The sequence below is a fragment of the Temnothorax americanus genome, unplaced genomic scaffold (assembly GCF_048541705.1).
Source record: "Temnothorax americanus isolate GAGA-0224 unplaced genomic scaffold, ASM4854170v1 Scaffold14, whole genome shotgun sequence".
NCBI classification, from domain to species: Eukaryota; Metazoa; Arthropoda; class Insecta; order Hymenoptera; family Formicidae; genus Temnothorax; species Temnothorax americanus.
The window spans coordinates 2,583,997-2,599,040 of NW_027509275.1; the positions used below are offsets into that span (position 1 = coordinate 2,583,997).

The 15,044-nt window shown below is 43.3% G+C and overlaps 1 protein-coding gene across 2 annotated transcripts in view; it reads left to right on the forward strand.

The window, feature by feature from the left end:
* The first annotated feature begins 4,583 nt into the window (after positions 1 to 4,583).
* The window catches only part of LOC143894450 (uncharacterized), a 124,855-nt gene continuing 114,394 nt past the window's right edge, over positions 4,584 to 15,044 (forward strand). The window contains exons 1-3 of one of the 2 annotated variants that reach the window (XM_077400716.1): positions 4,584 to 4,864; positions 10,950 to 11,174; positions 12,359 to 12,412. In XM_077400716.1, coding sequence (XP_077256842.1) covers positions 11,126 to 11,174; positions 12,359 to 12,412 — 103 coding nt within the window. In that variant the 5' untranslated portion in view covers positions 4,584 to 4,864; positions 10,950 to 11,125. Of the gene's footprint in view, positions 4,865 to 10,368; positions 11,175 to 12,358; positions 12,413 to 15,044 lie in introns of those variants that run through there. The other variant, XM_077400717.1, reaches the window with a different exon arrangement.

Genomic DNA, 15,044 nt, shown 5'->3' on the forward strand with positions numbered 1-15,044 from the left:
CCAAGATGCATCTGCGTTACGCAGGTGCACTCGGAGTCGCGAATCTCTTTTTCTGGGTTCGAGGCTGCAGAGGGGTACGTTCCATCGTAGCCGAAGGGCCACGCGATCCATAAAGGCAATTGGGCCAATTTACATTTTTTCATTTACATGGCCGGTACCGCGAAACGTTTCGAGACAAGATCGCGTACCGCTCTGGTTTCTGCCTCTGGCGGGACGAGAAGCCGAGCGTGCGTGGATCCTGACAAACGACGCGATCCTGCGGATTGGCCGCGGCAGGAAGGCAGGAACCCCGGGCTCCGTTCGTTATTTCGGTGCGCGGCTTCCAGGAGCAGGGAATACGGAGATTCGGTTTGCCCGTCCGTCTGTTCGTCCGTCGCGGTAGCCAGACCGAGGCTATTAGGCCTCACATGAGATCGTCCTTCTTTTGTCACGGTCGGAATTTATTCGTCTCGATTCAGCGGAATCCCTTCTTGTCAAAAAAGAAGCCGACTTGTCGCGCAGCCTCAGACGAGACATCCTCCCGCCTCTCGTTGCCGGCGATTTTAAATTTCTGATACGGTAGCCTCGTGAATTGGCTTTTGCACACTCGACGTCACTCATCGATCCCGAAGATGTACTATCGAGCTGCTATTTTGAAGACAGATAAGATCTCAGTATATAATCGCGGATTATACAATTCGTACAGATATCACATGTCTGTGTGATTATTTGTGTGTAATAAAGAAAAAGCTGTTTATATATAATAAAATTACCTGAGATTAGAGAGATTGTAATTTTATTTTAAATAAATAGTTTTTATTGTTGTCTTTTTAACGATTTCAATGGAAAGTATAACTACAAAACTGTAATATTTAGGAGGCTCATTTGTAAAATAATTTCTTACACGTAGAAATGAGGAGAATTGTGACTGGATTAATATAACTACACTCGGATTAATACTCGTTAGCACGAAAGCTTATTTTGAATCGACCGACTTTTTATATGTGCGAGTAAGATATGTACAATTTTAAAGGAAAGACACTTGCTCACAGAATGCAATTGCAATATTTTTTACTGGCGACTTGTAGATTTAACTCTTCTGCGAAGATAGATATTCTCGTGAGGATTTCGATTTCGAAGTGGTGGTAGTACAAATTATAACACGAGTCCATGATCCTGCATGAATGTGAGATCATCGCGTCTCATGGAAGAGAGTTTGCAAAACATGCCGGGTATAAAAAGAGAACTGTACCGTCTCGTTGAACGAATATGCACCGCGCTCGCGATCCAATTAAGAAAGCGCGATTCGAGCGCATCGCGACGCGGTACCTTCGTTTCGCCTCTTAAGGAGCTGGCCGCAATTAATGAGCGCTCCGGACGGAAATCGAATTGAGAAATTCCGGCGGCGCGCTCCGAAGGCCCCTTCGCGGGGTTGGGGGACACTCGGGGGCCGGACGGTGGGCCCACGAAGAGCGCGTACATACGTACGGTAGCACGAAAACATTTATCGAGCGACACCGCCCTCCCGTCCCTCCTCACCCCCGCCTCCCGTCTTTATTGATCGTCGCAATTAACGGAGTGCGTCTCATTAATTGTGCCGCTGGACCTTAATTAGGAATCATCAATTCGTGAAGTCCGGTGCTTTTACGTGGTAGCTCGCCGTATATGATTAACACCGGATGGCAGGATTTAAACTTGGGACCGAGAGCTTGCGCGTCGTAAATACAGATTCTTGGGACATTCTTGGGCATTCTCGCGCAGATGGCTGAATATATAAAATACTGAACGAGTATACTCGAATATTGGAATATCCAAATCTAATTTTAATTTGAAAATTAATTTTCCTTGCAATCAATAAAACGTTTCATGCACTCGAATTCAAGTGTACAAACAAAATTGGTAGCTTATTTATATCGAACGTTTACAAGGACTGGTAAATATATTATCGGAAATCTTTGTGGAGAAAAATGCTGATGAGATGAAAGAAAAATTAACTTGGACTTCCACGTAATTAATCGTACACGGAGGTTGCGTTATGGTAGTTATAACCATGGTTGAAGCTTGGAAGGTTCTTTCTTTTCATCGCTCCACGACGGATTTACCCATCTTCTGGTTTTCGTGACTTAACTCGAGAATCGGCGAGATTGCCGAGCGCGTGCGATCGTGCGCGCCGCGTGAGCCCGTTGCGTGTGATTTCTCGAGAAGATCCCTCTCTGCACATGTCTACACTTTTTCCTTTTCTTCGCGATTTATATCGGTCGGGAGTATTTATAGGGGCGTATTAATCGCTATCGCCTGTTTAATAAGGTTACAGCGCGTATGCTCGCGGGGTCCGATTTATTTCGTTTTCGAAATTAGCGCCGTCGGCAGCCACGATGCGAAGCCTCTGTGCGGATATTGAAAATATCGGCGCGGGTAAAATAAATAATATAAATCAGTATTGTCTGTGAGAAACTGAGAGGACTAAGCACAGATGGGAAGGACGAGAGATATCTTTTTGTGCGCGAGCAAGGCGTCTGGCTACAGACTGACTTGCGCTACTGTCTCACCTGTATTTATCTTAAGAATTATCATAATTAGTTTTATTCTAATTTTATTTTGCTTCGACAAAAATAATATACTTATAAATTTATTCGATGTTGGAATTTTCGGAAAAATAAAAATAGGCGCTATATTAGTTAAAACTTCAGCAATCAAATTTAAATTCAGATATTAATATTTCTTAGCTATTTGAAAATTGTTTAACGTAGCAGCTTATTGTTGTTTCATATAATATTGTAATTTGTAATTAACGTATATAACATAATTATTTGTTTTAAAGTATTTTTTATTCAAAGTTTAATATAAAAAATACAGAAATAATAACACGTATTATGTAGGTAGAACATTAAAACCCACTCCCTTTCGCGATCAAAGGCAACTGAGAAAAATCGCAATGATGTAATGGGTAGTTCCATAGTAATAGGCCACAATTACGCGCGTAGAGCGCGAAAGTTCCCTTCCGATCAAAGTAGCCGATCGGCTTGCGGCTATTGCTTCAGATGCGGGGTCGTGAGTCAACGGCCAAGGCGATTCGACTTTTTTATTAATTAATCTAGGCCATTAGAAAAATGTTAACTTGCCCCAAGCAACCAAGTTAATTCCGAGTTAATTCCGCGTTAATTTCGAATAATGTACGTTCAATTTCGCATTTCTCATTTTTTACGTGAGGCTCCCATGCAGTAACACCCTAATTACGGATGGACGCCGCAAACGGCCGTTCCGCGGACGGCCGAGGCAGGAAAAGCAGCGTCGAAGAAGTGTCTTAACGAGTGTATTTTTCGCGTACAGGCTGGAGCGGAGGGCATAATGAATCAATCTTAACGCTTGTAACGGCGCGCACATCGCACGCCGCGCCGACGAAGGCAAAGCCGAAACAGTCTTGATGAGATAATGGGCACTTCGATTGTAATTGGCCACATTCACGCGCGTAGCATGAAATTTTTCAGCCTGCACGAGCCTGCCGGCCGTGCCGCGGCCGACCGGCTCGCTACTGCTGATGGTCTCGATGCGGGAGGGTCATAGTTCAGAGGTCCAATGCGGGGGTCTTCCGCACACACGTCCATATTAAGCGGCTCACTTTCACGCACCAGGATGCTCGGGATAAGCAAATGCAATTATCGTCGTAAAAAGAAGGCATCGTTTCGGCGAAACAGATGCGAGGATCGCGTTTCGGAAAATTGCTCGCAACTGCTGACATTGCTCGTCAGAAATTATATATTGTGTGAACGAATTGCGTTCCAAACGTTACATTCTTAGCAGTATTATTTTGGAAACTTAAATAGATTGTTTCTGCATTTTTTATCTTCTTTTGTATTTGCTATTGAAATATGGTAATGCTATTTGTAAGTCACGATAACACGGAGACCACGCGCAAGGTACTGACATTTGTGTGACTTTGTTTACCACGCACAATGCACCAGAAATACTCGGTGTCGTTGACTTTTTTAATTGATTCTAAAAGATCATATCTCGCTTGTTTTGCCAAAAGACGAAAATTCGTCTCGTCTTAAGAGTACGAAAGACTGTTAATTAAGTCAAACGTAGCGTCATAAAGAAAGAAGCTGGAAGAGATGAAGGAGCACTATGTATTTCTGCCCGAACGCGTTCTCCACGTGTGCGTCTGTTTTTCACTGTTCATACGTATGTCTTGCATACATGTATGACTCGTATTGTGCGGCTGCCGCGTCAGCTGACATTTGAGAGAGGAAAAAGAAAGGAAGGAAGGCGAGATAGAGAAAGAGAGAAAGAGAGAGAAACGGAGCTGCGGGTACGGAAAAGAAGGAAACAGCTCGCGGTAGTAGGAGGAGAACGTAGGAGAAGGAAAGAGAGGAGAGAGAGAGAGAGAGAGAGAGAGAGAGAGAGAGAGAGAGAGAGAGAGAGAGAGAGAGAGAGAGAGAGAGAGAGAGAGAGAGAGAGAATGCACGCTGGTCGGAGCCGGGTCGGAGGGATCGAGAGGGTCAGAGGTCGCGGGTCGTACGGCATAGCCCTGACCTTCGACCTTATCCCCCTTCCAGCTTCTCTCGAGACCCCGTGCAGACTACTACCAAGCGTACCTAGAGCCCCGTCTCTACTTCGTGACCGACTCGAGTGCGAGGCTCTCGCAACGGACGAGAGTCGCGGTCCGGGAAAAATACAAATAGGGACGAGAGAAACGAATTTTTGGACACTGCGGGATCTGTATTCTCGATGTGAGTGTGCTTGTGTCTCTGCGCATCGACCCTCAGTGTTTTACGAGTGCATCAGCTTCAGGCGCATTATGTCGTAAATGTGATACTGAAAAATAATACAGCTCTTGTGTGTGTGCTTTTAAGTGGGACGATTGGTTGAGAGAAAAAAAAGCTGGGTAAACGATCGATAATTTTATTTTTGAATTAAAAAAAAAGTGAATGTTATTATTTGCAAATAATTAATGAAAAATATATTTAACGACAACGATATCAGTTCACTGCGGGACGTCAAATAGTATCTTTACTAAAAAAAAAAAAAAAAATCAATTTTTCCTATAACGTCTGTACATTAACTGAAAGTACGGTCAATTTTACGTCGTGAATTGTCTATGTCATTAATGTCACGGGTCGTCGCAACGATGACGCGCATTGTCACGTAAGCGCGCTTTATCTCGCGCATTGCCGGCCGAGTTATCCTGCTAACTATTAACAAGAGTACGCTCCTTCTGATGCCTCGGCAATCGCTCGTAAATCGCCATTACTACACAATAACGGCGCGGCGCGCGTAATATTTTCCCCCCTTTGAAAATCATTATTGCACATTACGGTCGTAGCCCGACGGAGACAATGACGATAAATTATTCGGAGTGCCAGCGATAAACTCGTTTTATCGCGTGCACGTAACCGAGTTAGGGACGTTAAATCAACCGCGTTGTCGCGGCAACGTGAGCGGAATGCGCCGCGCGATGAAGACGTTCGATCGATTCTACGTTATACGTATCGAACCGCGTTATACGTATACGCTCTTTTATTCTATTCAAAATCGTCCGGCTCGACTTCGATCAATTCCGTCAACCTTTCCGACATTAAAGGCTGGGTCAAAGCTTTCACTCGACCTGACGGAACCTGCGCATATGACATTCATCCGTCGCGCCGATTATAAACGACAGCCGTACTCGTTATCGTGTGCCTCTCAGGGTCAGTGTCACGCGTTTAGTATCGATTTGCGTAGTTGCGTGATTAGTTACTCCGTTGCCTCGTGAGATGCCTTAACGGGCGTGCACGATCCCATTTGACGTTATAAACATGACGTCTCCCCCGCGTCTCGGGGTGCAGCTTTAATTACCTACGCCGAGCGACGACGTTCTCGGATAATCGTAAATAAAGTGGGAATGACGAGCAATCAAGCGCGCCTTTCCAGGAAATCGCGAGCAGCGGCCGTCCCGCAAATCGCTTAATGATCTATAAACGAATCTAAAATATAACGGAGAAAAATTAACTCGTAATGACATAATTCTGCAACACGCATTTGCGCCGTAAATATGCTTCGCAGAAGCGCGCGATTGACCTCGGGAGCTAATAACCAATTATTTGCGAGAGGTTCTACGTAAGGATCTTTTTATCAGTATTTCAGGAATCGAGCATTTTCTATATATCTCGCCAGACTCACAAAACGTTTACTTTTTCCGTAGACAATTCAATGATAAATTCAATTGATTTGAACAGTATTCAATGACATTTACTTGGTTGTGGGTGCCCGAATCCGATATTGTAAATACCGCCGTTAATGAAGAGGGTCGCTATCGCGCCGGTAGCCTGGGTTTGCATTACAATTACCGAGTGAATCGTTCTCTTGATTACCCGGCGAGGAAGGTTGCGTATACATCTCATTCGCGCGTGGGTGCATACGTGCGTAGGTATCGTGGGTCACGCGCCGGCTCACGTATGACCTTACACCACGGTTCGTTAACGGGGATCGTTCTCTCCTTCTTCGTCCATTCCGTACATCGGTGACCTGACGTGGGCGCGCGCTACGTGTCGCTAATTACGAGCAATCAGACGCGGTTGGTGCTAACATTATGTAAATCTGGCCTCGGAAGGACAGAAAGGTAGAAAGCGATTAGTAGATCATTGCGATTGAGACGGATCGTACGAGTATGGGGTTTTGTGCTTTTTTTTGTCATTTTAATTTAATTTAAGATATTTTAAAATGCATATACGAAAGATGTTAAAATTCTGTGCAGATCGAGCATTCTATCGGAATCCTAGTTATAAAATTGGTTATAAATTGCAACGAAATTGTCTAAAATGCAATAAAATGGTTGCATTATGTTATTATCGTGCTGAATTGCAAAGGGTTAACTTAATAAACGCGGCTATTTGATTCCGCTAGATGTGACGCGACGCGACGCGACGCGAAGCGACGCGTGGAATGATTTATGGTTTGCCTCGTTAGTTTTTGTCGTTGATTTCGCCGGAAACGCCGTGGCAGACATAATAACTGGAAAATTGTCGCGACACGTCATTATCCGCAGGTGCACGGAGAGGTTTCTATCCGAGTACTTCATTTCCTGCTTCGCGGAACGTTTCTTAACCCTGCGTTTATCCACCTGAGCCTGAAAGGTCTCGTTAGGTGAAACTCGCATAGAAATTACACGTTACTCCACGAACTCCAATTACAGGCCTCTTCAATCTCTTAATACATAGGAAAATGTAAATTAGGTTTCAATGTGCGACTCCATCACCTCCTGAATTATCATGCCGAGCGTAATTTCCTTAATTCTAGGATACTCTGGCAGATCATCGAAATTTTAAAGAACGTCTTGATAACCTGTAATCAGAGAAGCGGATGGTGACGTTTCGAGGAGTCTAAAATCAATAGTTTTCGGCAGCTTCGCGTCAAGGAAAGGGAAAGTATCGCAACGTCTAATATTCTACGCGGTTTGTAATTTCGAAAACTTGACAGAGATATTTAGCATAACATATTCTCTACATCGAACTTTTTGGTAATTGATACTTTGATGTTTTATTAGTTACTGTATGAGTCTACCGGTAGTTTTGATAATTTTGTTCATTTGGGAATTAATGTTGATGTTACGGATGAAAGTATGTTCGCACAAAAAAAGAGAAATACAAATCGGTATGCCTTCGCAGTTCTGGTTTTATCGAGGTAGCTCCTACCAACGCCGCCTCTTTAACCTCCACCACCTTCTTGAGATCCGCCCACAACGCGTGCTCGTTCATTCCCTTCGCTCCATCCCCGTGAGCTGCTCCCACGCCACGTGCTTGTTCCTTTCTCGTCTTTAGTCTTTCATCCGTTACGATACGTTTCTCTCGCGACGATTTCAGTCCTCGACCTGACCTTTTCTTCCAATCTTGTTTGTTCGGGATCGATTTCAATCGAAACGAGTACAAATCCTAATTATCCGAGAATTCCGAAGCCGTTCGAGGAATCTTGTAAGAATTGTAAGAACCTCCGCACATACCTTATGGCTTTCGGTGAATTTGACTGAATTTTTTATATATTTTAGTTTTTGGACGACTAATAAAAAAAAAGTTTCAATAGGTACAACTTTCTGGAAGCAATCTTCAATTCATGATCTTTGACCCTACGTGCAGATCGTAGTATTGTTCCCAGAGAGTTGAGCTCATTAAAACTTTTGATCAGTCATCTGAAAACTAAAACGTATCAAAAATTCAGCCAATTTCACCGAAAGCCAATTTCTATAACATAGATGCGGGGTTGTCCTTTTTCATGAAATGGTAAATAAATTTTAAAACTATTAGTATTTTTTAAAATTTATTGTTTTCACAAAAATATCAATATATATTATAATTAATTAATATTAATATTAAAAATATTATACATGTAAAAGTTTGCTGATACTCAGTCATCTGTGACATCCGCGCATTGAGTCCAGCAAAAGTCGTGAAACTCTGTACGGAATTGCGGGACGTAAACGGGCGCGAGTTAACGCGCAGAAAATTACCGGCTGCTTTGCGCGAGCCGCGAGAATATTTGACTTTACGATCGGCGAGCTTAATATACAAATGCGGTATATGCGGACGTGGGCGCGGACGGCTTTCCTTTCGGGCTTTTTGCCCGAGTTAATGGGCACCAGGGTCGGGTATAGGTGTCCCGCGTGCGTGACACGCGCGAGCAGACGCGAAAAAGTCCTTATTAACGGGAACATGCAAGAATTGAGAACGGCGAGAGGGCGAGTGGCAAGTAGCGAGTGGCGAAGGGCGAACTTCACGGGAACGTCGATCGCTCGTGTTCGCTCTAATTCCTTTCGTTCTCAATACGGACTGTGCGAAGGCGCGTTGTTCGTGTGAGTCACGGTACAAAAGAAAATCCCATTATATCGCGAGCGATCGTTCCCGCAACTCGATTGTTTCACGGTCGTACGGAGCTATGCGGGAGAGATGGACGCGTTTCGTTCTCTCGACGTGTTTTTGCGTTGGAATTCACAGATCGATGGGTTTAACTGTACTTGTTTCGTAAAGTGATTTTTTCGTCTAAAAAGCGCACAATATCACGCATTGATATTTCGCCATAATTAAAGTTATAAATTGTCGGCGATCGTTTAGGTCCAGCAGTTGATTTTAAGTGATACATTACCTGATCGGCGATGTTGGATTATCTCGGTAAAATTATTTATGCTATTAAGAGTATTAAGCAAAATATCTCGTTCTTAGTTTTTAAAACGACAGAAACATCTTTGTCATTCTACCTTCTATCAACATTTCCTTTCATCGCTATTGTATATAATTTAGAAATTTAAATATCTGATGAAAACTTTTATCACCGAGATAATCCAACATCGCCGATCAGGTAATGCATCACTTAAAATCAACTGCTGGACCTAAACGATCCCCGACAGTTTATAACTCTAATTATGGCCAAATTTCAATGCGTAATATTGTGCGCTTTTTAGACGAGAAAATCACTTTACGAATCAAGTACAGTTAAACCAATCGGTCTGTGATATCTCTATCAGACTTCGCATTTGTCGTGATTGTGTTGTATGCTCCGCGTAGCAATCGATTTTTATTGCTAGGTTAAACATTCGTACGCTCTTCGTTCTCGTGAACCCTTTTCCGATTTTACACACCGGATATCGGCGAAACCTACGGCACATTGTGCGAATAGTACGGTTACGGCGCGCTTTATGATCCGGCGGGTAAGTGCACGAGGCCGCGTTCCTTTCTAGCGGCGTGATGGCAAAACCATCGTGATAAAGGAACGCAACCGCGGCCTCAAGTTTGAAACCGCCGCGCCGTGCCGCCAATGGTACCTGCGCGCGCGTTACCGGCCCGGAGCGTTACGAAGCGTATAGCGTAGCTTGCTTGCCGCCGCGGCTGAACGGTTCCGTGGAGAGGCGCGAGGGAAATCTGCGGTGGCTTTTTCCTTTTCGTCGGCCTGGGCAGGCGAACGTGCCAGGCCGCACCTAGCCTAGAGATAGTTTCATCGCGGCATAAAACAGTAATCTATGGCCTCTCGTATATATGCTCTCGCCGCGTAAGAACGAGCGGAATCTCGACTGCGCGCCGCGCGATCGCGTCGGCCTTTCCAGGCCGCGCGGACGATTATGCGCTCGTCCTGTGTGTATCCCGTCGTCCCGCGACGACGAGAAACGCAAACGATAAAAAGAGAGATGACGGTAAAAGCACGGAAATGACGATACGATCGATAACGATCGCGGTGAAATCGCGTTGGTCAGATATATTGCCTTTATCGCGAAATAATCATTTAGACTACGTTATATAGACTTGTGGACGTGGATCATATCATTTGTGAAAAAAAATATTATAAATTCTCTTTAATCATAAATAATTAAATAATTAAATAAATAATTAAATTATTATTACACGCAGGCTGACAAATGCGTTATTCGTTTTTTCAAAGTATTGTCGACCGATCGACTATATCATTTTATCGCTTTTGACCGTTAATTTTATATCGTTTGTAATTTTCATGTATATTAATTTTGTTTACACGCTGAAGATGACACAAAGAAAGTGTCGAAACGTTCGAATATGTATTGACTAATATATTTTATCTTATTGACTATATTTTGATTGCGCAATAATTACTGCGCGTGGCTCCGATATTGCCTCTCTCTCACTATTCCCTATTTGATTTATTCAGGAGAGCCTATATACTTAGTTTATTATTATTACACGCAGGTTGAAAAATGCGTTATTCGTTTTTTCAAAGTATTGTCGACCGATCGACTATATCATTTTATCGCTTTTGACCGTTAATTTTACATCGTTTGTAATTTTTCATGTATATATTAATTTTGTTTACACGCTGAAGATGACACAAAGAAAGTGTCGAAACGTCCGAATATGTGTTGACTAATATATTTTATCTTATTGACTATATTTTGATTGCGCAATAATTACTGCGCGTGACTCCGATATTGCCTCTCTCACTATTCCCTAATTCATAAATAATTGTTTACGATATATTAGGATATGGTTGTTTCTCAAATTTCTTGGAGCTTGAAGAATTGCATACGTTCGTTTAAGTGACTCATTGATCGAGTTTATTTTTATAAACGTTTTGGGATATTTCGACGAGTGTAATTATTTTACGCTTCGCATAGAACTTGATATCAGTGTAAAGTGGCATTAAATTTTTGACGAGCATGTTCAGCCTCGATTGGGATTTTGGTTTCCTTCCAGATCGATACAGAGGTAAGAAACCAACGTAATCTCAACCCCTTTTGCTCTTCTCTCTCTCTCTCTCTCTCTTTCTCTCTTCGCTCAGAAAAGATGTAGGATAGGAAAAATCAGAGATCTGGATTTCTTTCTTCCCGCTGATATGACGCAACAATGCAACACGTAGCACTCCGCTGCAACGGAAGCAACGTGCTTTGACAGGCGTAACGTCCAATTAAATGACGACTTGAAAGGTAGCGCGCGTTTATCGTTGATTATATTTATTTAATTATATCTTGTTACGGCCGCGCGAAACTGCGCTCGCTTGCGTGAAGCGCGGGTGCAACAAGCGGTACATCGGTTAACGCGGCCATCAGAAGAAATACCGTAAGATAGTTCGAAGGTTTCAGTGTTTTTTTTTTTTTATATTAAATGAGATTATGTAATTAACGATTCTCTATACTATTATAAAGCGCGTTGAAACACGCGAATAAATAATAAATGGAACCACACAAAATTCCAATATTCCAATATCAATAGAGTATTTTGTAGTTAATGAATGATTTTCGTTTTACTAGCATTTATGGATATAATGTTGGCGTTAGTCAATGATTTATCCGTTAACTACTATAATTTCCCGGATTTACACAGCTCACTCAACCGTCTTTACGTATAATGTCTGTCGAACTGTTTAAGCTATGAGCATATAAACGGGACAATTACATGGAATGCTGTGTTCTGCGTCTTTCCTTCGTCCTTTTCTTCCCTTTGCCTTCCTCCTTCGTGGCTATCTCCGATATGCATGGGGCTCTCTCGCGCGTCTCTCCTTTCTCTGATTTATCGACGTATTTCTAATCAAGAGACCGCGCGCGATCGGTAGAAGCTGTATTAGTTAACCTTGTCAGATAGATAGGTGGGGTACCTCCTGGCTGGTCGTTTCATGCTAAGTAGCCGCTTCGTGGGTGGTGCTCCAGACTGCTGTCTAGTACTCGCGGTGAGCATGGTATTCGATCGATCGATCGATGCGCGTTTGATCCCCTCTTTTAAAAGGAGTCCTTGATTAGTTATCGGAAAACGAGAAAGCTCAGATTAACGAGAAAACGGAAAACATTTTTTTTTCTTTGATACGGACGATTGAGAGTTAGAAAAAATTGTGGAAACTAAAGCATTTTAATGTGAAATTGATCTTCTGTTCTAACGCCCTTTTCTTTTCTTTTCAGGATCCGAGAAGAACGGCTATTCAGACGGCGGAGGCTCTTTCTCGTATCATTTCGGTGAGTGCTTATCTTCGATTGAATATCTTTTCCTGCATGCAACAAATATCGTTACGCAATCTGCATAATTCTCGATTTGTTTGTCGTCGTGCTATTTCTTCCGCGATAATTCGCTGCGATAACCGTAGCATTCGACGTAAGCAAAATAATGTAATAACCGCCGTTTCTCGAATGTCGGAAGTGAAAATCATCGTCCTACTGGTGCGGGCGATTATGCGGAGGCCGACCAAGTTAACTCTACGCACCGAGCGTGTATCGGACGTATCTATCGGGCGTGCTCGGTGCTACGTGCGTAGCAAAGTGATTAGGGCTTAACGATTATTCGCGGTCCTGCGGTGAAGTTAACCGGTCGTAGAAGTAATAACGCCGGACAATCTGGTCCGGCAATCAATGAGTACGTGTTTATGTAAATTGAACGAGTCGAGACACGAACCACGCGAGCGACTTTTGCTATACGGTTGCACCCTAGGCGCCGCGGAATTAGATGATTCTTTTATTAGCCAGCGAGAAAGGAAGTAGAAGAAAGAGAGACTATAATATAGAATTGCACGCGATCGTCTTCAGTTGCGGAGAGATCGCGACAGATCATTTCGCGCTTCACAAATTACACTTCCTTATTAGTTGCACAAGTATTTTTTTTATATCGACCCTAGACCCTCAACCCTTAGACTTTGTAAAACGTTTAGTTTTTTTTCAAGGAATGTAAAGAATGAAAAATTTGCAGTACGAAGCTATGATGGATGGGCAATTAAGTCCTGTAAACGTTGACTAATACTTATAACATACTGGCAACTGAAAAACGCGCTTTTAATGCAGCAAACGGTTGACAATCCGGTAGTTATAACTCTTCTTGATCGACGATTACTTGTAGTAAATTGCTGAGGTGAAGCGGCCATCTCTCTCGCGAGAAGGTATCATGTTTGCGCTACACAACAGGCAAATGTAAAGTAGAATAATTGTAGTCATTATTTTGTCAAACAAGGTTTTGCCGCAACGCCATTCTCGTGTCGATAAACGCGACGCTATAAAATTTTTAGTGCGCACGAGCGCGACCGTTATTGGTATACGCGTTTGCACACGGGTTTAAGACACTACCGGTCCGTTAACGACAGAAAATTGCAGCACCCGTAGCATTTGTTTGTCGTATCAGCTGCCGAGCTTATATTTGCCGTGCTGCGCGTTCGTTTGGCCAGAACGCATTGTAGGAGCACCCGCAGTAATAATAGGTATCGCCACAACTTTACATGGAAATTGTGGGTACTTTTCTCGTTACTCCTCAAATTCACGTCGATGCTTGCTGAAATCTCAGGATGGCAGATTGAAAGATTGCAGTCGTGTTATTGAAGCATCGCAACGTGATGTTTTACATAACGCACGCATTTTTGCACTTTGAATGATATTCCTGGTCGTTTGACATTTTATATCTGAATATCAATAACTGGATATTCAATTTTTTTTAAATATTGTGTAATATTTATCTTTATTTCTCAATAATCATTTACTACATTATCGAAATTACATTGAGCATAATAACGCAAGTTATAAAACACAAGCGTACTTTCATGATTCTACTGCGATTTGCTCCAATTTCGCGCCCTCTTATTTCAGCGTCGAGACCTCCTAAGGGTCCAATTTAATCAGTCCCGCTTCTTTTTCGTTCCACGAAAGACTGGAAATCCAGTTCACGAAGTCGACGCGGTCGCGTTCCGTCGCTCGGCGCGAGGTCGTACGACGCAGTTCGTCGTAACCATATTGGACGGAATGGAATAGCATGGCACGGTCGTTCGTCGAATAGGAGCCGTGGAGGCCGATCAATTATGCCGGTCGATTCCAGGCCACGAAATGTCAAGGCTCCATCTCGATGGAATTCTAACGCAGTCTCATCTTCGACGACGGCGCGTCGCTCGAGCGCGTCACTGCCGATGACGACAGTCGAGATCGTTACTACCGTCATGAATCGCGATGATCGATCTCTTCTCAAAGCCACGACTTGCCGGATGATTAGCGAGTCGCCTTGGGTACTCCAGTTACGTCCCGTAATATTCACTGATACGTTCTCATTTCTCTTAGGTCGTTGACAAATCGATAACGTCCGAGTTTGCTCGACTGTAGCTTCCGATCGTTCTTCATAAAATTAGATATATACGTAACATAAATTAGAATTACTCTCTATGATGCAAGGAATAAATATATTTATATAACTTTTTATACTTATCACACACATATATATATAAAATGAGAATTATGTGATTATGATTGATTAACAGTTAATATGCGCTATGGTTAATGTGTTTCTCCTGTAAACTCCTTCCTGATGCGCACACGATTATTCGGTTGTTAGCCGAGCACGAAGAGTTAATCCTACGCGACTACGGCCGATCCTCCGAACCAAGTTCGCGCAATCAAGCGCGATCTCTCTCTCTCTCTCTCTCTCTCTCTCTCTCTCTCTCTCTCTCTCTCTCTCTCTCTCTCTCTCTCTCTCTCTCTCTCTCTCTCTCTCTCTCGTATCAGGCGTGGCGTCGCGTCGCGTCGCGTCGCCTCCGCGAGGCTCTAAACAAAGTCTGTGGACGGGAAACGCGTCTTCACGGTAGCTATCGCCATTCACTCCGACTACGGCACGGCACATGCTGCG